A 7,905-nucleotide genomic window follows, 5' to 3' on the forward strand; every position below is an offset into this window, starting at 1 on the left:
TGGTTCTGCTGGTACACAACACCATCAGCAAAATGAGCTTTTCCTTTGGGGCTCTTCCTCCAGGGCATTTTAGTTTGGAATAGAATTGTTGAGGTTGGAAAAGCCCTCTAAGACCATCCAGTCCAGCTGCTCCCCCAGCACTACAAAGCCACCACTAACCAATGTCCCAACTGCCACATCCATGTTTTTTATTTGCATGGAAGTTTTGCTGAAGTGGTTTAATGAGACTTCAGAACCTCCAGGGCCAGGGGAATGGGTGCTGTGCTCTGGGGGGAGCAGGGACATCCTGGCTGATGYTGCTGCTGTGTTTTGTTCCAGTACAACTACCAGAACGCCTGGAATTACGGACAGTATTACCACACAACTTGATCCCAGGAGGGAATGGAGTTCACTGTGCTGCAGTTTCAACAAAGATGGAGTAAAAAAAAAAATTCTATTTTTCTAATTTTGGGCTGTGAAAGAACTGTTGTGCCACCTGCTTTTGGTCCTCTGCATGTGAACTGAGCTGCTGCTCACAACTGGGGTATGTGCGAAGATTTGTGTGCTGGTAACTGATAAATGGTCTCTGTACAATTCTCATTTACCATAAATGATTTTTCTTAATTCCCTGCACTAATTTATGGAGTATCAGAAGAATTCTCGTTGGTCTCATGATTCCATAATTGAGTGGGTGAAGCTGTGGGGGTTTGAGTTGGTTTTGCCCCAGAGCTGCTCTGCTGCCTGGCCCTGGCCCCAGGGCTGGAGCCAAGGCTTGTCCTGCTCCCAGCCCAACTGTCAGGGAGCTTTTCCAGGCCATGTTGGGATTGGGGGCTTTGGCAGAGCTGCCACACGGGTTCCRTAGTGTGGGAGGGGGTCAGGGATTAAAACCACCATCGTTCTTTTCTAAAAAGCACAAACTGTGTTTGGGATGAGTTTTGTATTTAGAGTTTTTCATGTACACAGTGTGAGCAAAACTTTTTTCATTTTGATCAAAGTGATCATTCCCATTTTTGTAATAAAAGCAAGGAATTGAGTAGTGCTCTGAACTTTCTTGGACTGCCTCATTGGAGCCAGAGGGAGAATGCYTGAGTTCACTCAGGAGGGGCTGTGGCACAGAGATTCCACAGGAGCACTTGTGAACACCCAGATCTGTGGGAGCAGAGCTTTTATCAAATGCCTTTSCAGAGGAATGGGGTTTGGAGTGGGATTGGGCTCCACAGGAGCAGGGCTGGGAGTGAAGGAGCCTGGGCTGTGTGTGGGGGTCCCAGGGGGCTCTGCAGTGCCCAGCACAGGAGCAGGGAGAGCACAGACACAAAGAAGGGAGGCACTGGCCAGTACAAACTCTGCTTTAGTGGGGCTGTCACTGTACAGCAGCGGGGCAGGGACAACACTCAGCACTCATTGCCAGAAAGGCACCGTTGGAACCGGAGCCCGGAGTTAACACACCAGCAGGAAGCTCTCATTCCCAGCAGCACAGGGAATTCTTCATTCGATATCCACCAGTTCCACTTCAAAGAACAGCTTTGCGTTTGGTGGGATCCTGGTGGCAGATGTTAAGGAAGCTGAAAGGGAACAGCCCCTGCAGTTCCCCCGTCCCTCCCTGGTCTGTGGGGTGTCCCTGACCCGCTGGACACCCCGGATCCAGCAGAGCCACAGCTGCTGCCCAGCAGGAGCTGGCAGGGACAGGGGCCAGCTCCATGGATACACCTTCATTAACACTCCCTTATTCCTTATTCCTTATTCTCAGTCTCACTGAGCTGCCCCAACCTTGGCTGCAGGTTTGGGGACAGGGGCCAGCTCCATGGATACACCTTCATTAACACTCCCTAATTCCTTATTCCCAGTCCCACTGAGCTGCTGCAGATTTGGGGCACTGGCTGTGGAGGTTACACCTTCCCACTGCCACAGGGGAAAAGCATCCAGGCAGCTTTTCAGATTGCAGCATGAGACAACAATCCCTTCCCCTCCTCCAGAAGGGTTGGAAAAAAGGAACAGGAGTGCATCAAACACTGCAGGATCAGTCCTGCACCCCCTACTTCAGCTGCATCCCAGAACCACATTTAACTGTCCCCACAGGTAACACCCTCCCTTTCCCTACCCTGCTGAGGATCCCCATCAGGCATAAGCGCTTGGAAGCAGCTGCAATAAAAACAAAGGTGGAGAACAGCAGCAGGTTCCCCCTACACGAGTTTTTCWGCAAAAGGAAAGGGCAGGATGGGCCCTGAACTCCGGGAGTGGGAATATCCTGAGGCTGCTGAGTACCACGTGAATCCCCCATTACACCCTGTCCATGAAGCCCCTCGTTGCCCCCAGCATTCCCAGTTTGCTGCAGCAGTCCCAGTTCCTGAAGGATACTTGGCATCGGGCTGCCCCTTCTTGCCGTAGGCCCACTCGGGCTCGATCTCCAGCTGGGCCTTCTCCCCTTTGCTCATGGTCAGCAGGGCTTCATCCCACTGCAAGGACAGACAGACAGACAGACACACAGCAGCTGCAGGCAGCGGGCACGGCACAGGAGCCTCCAGGGACAACAGGGACTGCACTAACCAGCTTCTGTTAGCACCAGGAATGGCCTGACAGCCCCACGGCCTCCCCAGCACTGTCCTGCTCCTGCAGTGCAACCCCATAGTGCAATCCTATAGAGCAGCCCCACAGTGCAGCCCCACAGCACTGCCCTGCTCCCACAGTGCAACCCCACAGTGCAGCCCCACAGCATTGCCCTGCTCCCACAGTGCAACCCCACAGCACAGCCCTGCTCCCACACAGCCCCACAGCGCAGCCCCACAGCCTCCCCAGCACTGTCCTGCTCCCACAGTGCAGCCCCATAGTGCAATCCTATAGAGCAGCCCCACAGTGCAGCCCTACAGTGCAGCCCTACAGTGCAGCCTCACAACGCAGCCCCACAGTGCAGCCCCACAGCGCAGCCCTGCTCCCCCAGCGCAGCCCTACAGTACAACCCCACAGCACAGCCCTGCTCCCACACAGCCCCACAGCCTCTCCAGCACTGCCCTGCTCCCACAGTGCAACCCCACAGCTCAGCCCTACGGTGCAGCCCTGCTCCCACACAGCCCCACAGCACACCCCCACAGCACAACCCCACAGTACAGCCCCACAGCACAACCCCACAGTACAGCCCCACAGCACAGCCCCACAGCCTCCCCATCACTGCCCTGCTCCCACAGGGCAACCCCACAGTGCAGCCCCACAGTGCAACCCTACGGCCTCTCCAGCACTGCCCTGCTCCCACAGTACAGCCCCACAGCACAGCCCCACAGCGCAGCCCTACAGCGCAGCCCCACAGCGCAACCCCACAGCGCAACCCCACAGCGCAACCCCACAGCGCAACCCCACAGCGCAACCACACAGCACTGCCCTGCTCCCACAGCGCAACCCCACAGCACAGCCCTACAGCACAACCCCACAGCGCAACCCCACAGCACAGCCACACAGCACTGCCCTGCTCCCACAGCACAACCCCACAGCGCAACCCCACAGCACAGCCCCACAGCACTGCCCTGCTCCCACAGCGCAACCCCACAGCACAGCCCTACAGCACAACCCCACAGCGCAACCCCACAGTACAGCCCCACAGCACTGCCCCGTGCTCCGTGCAGGGATGGCACAGGGAAGCAATGGGAACACAACTCCTGTTTCCAGTCAGCATTCCCGGGTTCAGTGCTCCCTTCCCAGCAGCACAACAGGAGTGCTGAGGGCTTGGTGCTGCAGCCCTGCTGAGGGAAGGCTCTGGCACCCACAAACCCGGGATAAACGTGGGGACAAACCCGGGATAAATGCAGGGACAAACCTGGGATAAATGCAGGGACAAACCCAGGATAAAGGCGGGGACAAACCCGGGACAAACTGGGGGACAAACCCGGGATAAAGGCGGGGACAAACCCGGGATAAAGGCGGGGACAAAACCAGGATAAAGGTAGGGACAAACCCGGGATAAATGCGGGGACAAACCCGGGATAAAGGCGGGGACAAAGCCGGGATAAACGCGGGGACAAAGCCGGGATAAACGCGGGGACAAACCCGGGATAAACGCGGGGACAAACCCGGGATAAACGCGGGGACAAACCCGGGAACAAACTCGGGATAAACGCGGGGACAAACCCAGGATAAATGCAGGGACAAACCCGGGATAAACGCGGGGACAAACCCGGGATAAACGCGGGGACAAACCCGGGATAAATGCAGGGACAAACCAGGGATAAACGCGGGGACAAACCCGGGATAAATGCAGGGACAAACCAGGGATAAAGGCAGGGACAAACCCAGGCAGGTGCTGCTCCTGCAGCGCTGCCCATGGGCGATGGACACGGCCCCTTCCCCACTCCAATCCTGACTTTGTCCTGCTCAGCCTGGAGCAAAGGAGGCTCTGGGGGTTCTTGTGGCTCTGCACAACTCCTGACAGGAGGCGGATTTGGGATCTCATCCCCGGGAACAGGGACAGGAGGAGAGGGAACAGCCTCAGGCTGGGCCAGGGCAGGGGCAGGGGGGATATTTGGGAAATTCCTTCATGGAAAGGGCTGTGCACCCGTGACACAGAGTAAAGCCCAGGGAATACAAACAGGGATGGATGGAGCCCTGGGATCCCAAGAGAGGAGCCCGAGGCTGGGCTGATCTGGGGAACAGAACCTGTTTCCATGCACTGCCAAACGAGGGAATGACTCTGAGGGTCAATGTCATACCCTCCCACTGTGATCCCTTGCAGTTTGCCTCCATGAGACACAGAACAGCCCAAAAACTGCACCCTGGTCATAAACCACACCGAATGAAACTCTCTGGATTTCATTCATGGATTCTGAGGGAGCTCTTAATGCTTTACTTACACCTCGGATCACTTTTCCTACGCCAACTTTGAAACTCAAGGGCTTGGCTGCTTTTTTCTTCTTTGAACCTGGAAAAGAGTTTTATGTTCATTTGCTTCAGCATCACACACCACACTTCTGGGCAGAACTGCCATTACAGTCGTGCTTTATATAAATATCTGTTCTTATAAAATTATATCAATATCTGTTCTTATAAAATTATTTTTAGCTCGATATATTTTTCAGGAGAAATGTAAGTGCTGTGCACTGAAAACATCATTAAATGTTCAAGATTCACAAAAGCATCTTTCAACCCTCAAAGATTTATTTCCGAATTACTCAACTGACTGTGCAAGTCATGGACATATTAAGGAACCAAAGAAAGTCAACAGGGAACATAAAAGTTTGAGGAATTACAGACAGTATTCCAGTGATTCTGGAATGCTGTTCCTGAGTGTGGGATATCAATGCTGGGAAAGCTTTTCTAGTATTGCACAATTTGATACCCCTAAACCCTGTGATTTGTCACAAAAACACCAGCAGGGAACATTACACCCCAGAATACACAAATCCCTCTCCTTCCAGTGCCTCCATATTTAGAGATTTACCACAGAAGGACCCCAAGATGTGTTTATTTAGAGGAATTCAGGCCAGTGCTGGTGTTCTGTAGGAATCACCTCCCCTTTGAGGCAGCACTGACTCCCTGCATTCCACATTCCCCAGCTCTGGAATGCCAGGGCTGGCAGGATGCAGCTGTGTCACTTGACACCAGCCAGTYCTAAAATACTGCCCTGCACTACCTCATGGAAAATCGGGATCCCGCAGCTCAACAGCACCATGATGAAGCTGTTTGTCAGGAATCCCCCCAGGCACACCTTCCAAAGGCAAACCCCGGCCCAGATATGCTGAAGGAGCCCAGTTTATTCCCCCCAGGAGCATTTCCAACCAACCCAAACAGTTTATCTGGACATCTGTAAATCCAGAACCTTACTGGATTGAACATTGGTATCGAAGACTGTCCCATCCTGCAGCTTTCCTGTGTACCAGCAATGGACGGTGTCTCCTTTCTTTGGGAAGTTGGTTTTATCGCCCTTCTTTAAAATGGATTTGGTGTACTTTGGCAGCCCCTAAGGTTATAAAAAGAGTTTATAAAAAAAGAGTGACAGGTGAGTTGAATAGTCTCAGATATCCAAGACTGAACAACCACTTAAAGGCATCAATGATTTTATGTTTGTGAATGTTCACGTACTGCAGAGCTGCAACATTGGGGGGAAATGCAGCAGTTTAAGGCAAAGGCAGGGTACAAACAGCAGACTTCTTGCTGTAATCATGTTTTTGAAGACTTTGAATCAGACAATCCCCTGAGTTGGAAGGGACCCCCAAAGATAATCCAGCCCAGTTCCTGTCCCTGCCCAGACCTCCCAATAATCCCCCCCTTTCCAAATGCTCCTGAAGCTCTGGGACCATTCCCTGGGGAGCCTGGGGAGTGCCAGCACCCTCTGGGGACACAAAAACCTTTCCCCGATCCCCCCGAGACATCTGCCCCGGGATAATTTGCTTTCCCACGCGAAAAACTCGAGGTGAGAGCATCACACCAACCTCGTCCACCGCCTCCTCCGCCTTCACCGCCTTCCCCTTGGCCTCCTCCGCCTTGGGCGGCTTCGCCTTCTCCGCCGCCTTCTCGGCGCCGTCCGTGCCCTTGAAGCGCTGTGAGGGGAAGGATGAGCAGCCACAATTCCCGGTCACATCCCCGGCCCCATCCCCGCTTCCCCCGGCCTCACCTGCGTGTGGAAGAGCTGYGTGTAAGCCGCGATCAGCTGCTCCTTGTTGGCCGTCTTGGCCACGTTCTTCACCTGCCCCAGCAGCTTGTGCTCCGCCAGGAACTGCGGGACACGAGTGGTTGCGATAAAAAAAAAACAACCAAACCTCTAATTCCCAAACCAGAATAATTTAATGCTCGCAGCAATTACCGCCTGCGCCGCGTGCTCCTGCAGGAATTTGATGATTTCTTTCTTGGCCAGCGCCTCGCTCCGCAGCTCCTCAGCGCTCCAGGGCTGCGCCGGGCCCGCCGCCGCCGCCATCTTCCCGCCCGCCTCCTGMTCCTGCTCCTCCTCCGGAGAGGAGGGTCGGGAAAGCGGCCGGCAGCGACAGAGGGCGGGCGGGGACAGCGCTGGGGGAACGGGGAGGGTCGGGAAGGCGCTTTTGGAGCGTTCCCTACACGCCCGGAGGAGATTCCCGGAGGGATTGCGGGCGGCGGTGCTGAGGGAGGGACGGAGCGGTGCCGCCTCAGGGCGGGCAGCGCCGTGCGGGACAGGAGCGGCGGGAGATAACGGGATTTACCCGGGGCTCGGCGGGCTCCTGGGGGAAGGGGAGGGCCGGAGCACGGCCGGCGGGAAGGGGAGGGCCGGGAGGCGGCTCCTCGTGGCTCTCGGCGGCGGTTTGAAGGCGCGGCGGGCCGGTGGAAGATGGCGCTGAGCGGGGCGGGATGAGCGGCGGGCGGCAGCGCACTCTGCCGCAGGTGTGGCGGGTCCCTCACGGCAGAACCGAGCCCGGGGACTCCGCTAACCACAGCGATGACGAGCTGCTGCTGGCAGCCGCGGCCGCGGCCGATCCCAGCCCGGTKCGGGGGTTCAGCGAGGCGGCGGGCTCCATCTGGATCTACCCCACCAACCTGCCCGTGCGCCCGTACCAGGAGCGCATGGCCGGCGCCGCGCTGCTCGCCAACACCCTGGTGTGCTTGCCCACCGGCCTGGGCAAGACCTTCGTGGCCGCCGTGGTCATGTACAACTTCTACCGCTGGTTCCCGTCGGGGAAGGTGCTGTTCCTCGCCCCCACCAAGCCGCTGGTGGCCCAGCAGATGGAGGCGTGCGGCCGCGTCATGGGCATCCCGGCCCGGGACATGGCGGAGATGACAGGTACGGGCCGTCAAAAGCCACAGCGCAGGGAAAAAGAATAAAATGTCAGATGTGTTTGAAGGGTTAGCTGCTGGTTTCGCCGTAGGTAAAGCCCCAGGTCACCTGTATAAAGGGTGAAGCGCTGGGGTGCAGCCCTGGGGATGTCTGTGCACGCAGTATGCTGTGAGTGGTGATTAAACCAAAGAACAATGGCTGGGTTT

General features: G+C 56.1%; 2 protein-coding genes across 2 annotated transcripts in view; one reads left to right on the forward strand and one right to left on the reverse strand.

Moving 5' to 3' along the window:
* Window positions 1-1,309: 1,309 nt before the first annotated feature.
* On the reverse strand, window positions 1,310-7,083 carry FKBP3 (FKBP prolyl isomerase 3). The gene is made up of 7 exons (XM_057387694.1): window positions 6,761-7,083; window positions 6,572-6,673; window positions 6,390-6,497; window positions 5,782-5,917; window positions 4,812-4,879; window positions 2,335-2,432; window positions 1,310-1,519 (listed from the first exon to the last, which is right to left on the reverse strand). Exons 1-7 carry the CDS (start codon window positions 6,869-6,871, stop codon window positions 1,465-1,467), a joined length of 678 nt encoding a protein of 225 aa, XP_057243677.1. The 5' UTR covers window positions 6,872-7,083; the 3' UTR covers window positions 1,310-1,464.
* Window positions 7,084-7,090: 7 nt separating this feature from the next.
* Window positions 7,091-7,905, forward strand: part of FANCM (FA complementation group M) — a 3,402-nt gene continuing 2,587 nt past the window's right edge. Inside the window, exon 1 of the mRNA XM_057387693.1 lies at window positions 7,091-7,705. Coding sequence (XP_057243676.1) covers window positions 7,276-7,705 — 430 coding nt within the window. The 5' untranslated portion in view covers window positions 7,091-7,275. The remainder of the gene's footprint in view (window positions 7,706-7,905) is intronic.

The sequence above is a fragment of the Malurus melanocephalus genome, unplaced genomic scaffold (genome assembly GCF_030028575.1).
Source record: "Malurus melanocephalus ecotype Western Australia unplaced genomic scaffold, MMel_1.1 scaffold_1306, whole genome shotgun sequence".
NCBI lineage: Eukaryota > Metazoa > Chordata > Aves > Passeriformes > Maluridae > Malurus > Malurus melanocephalus.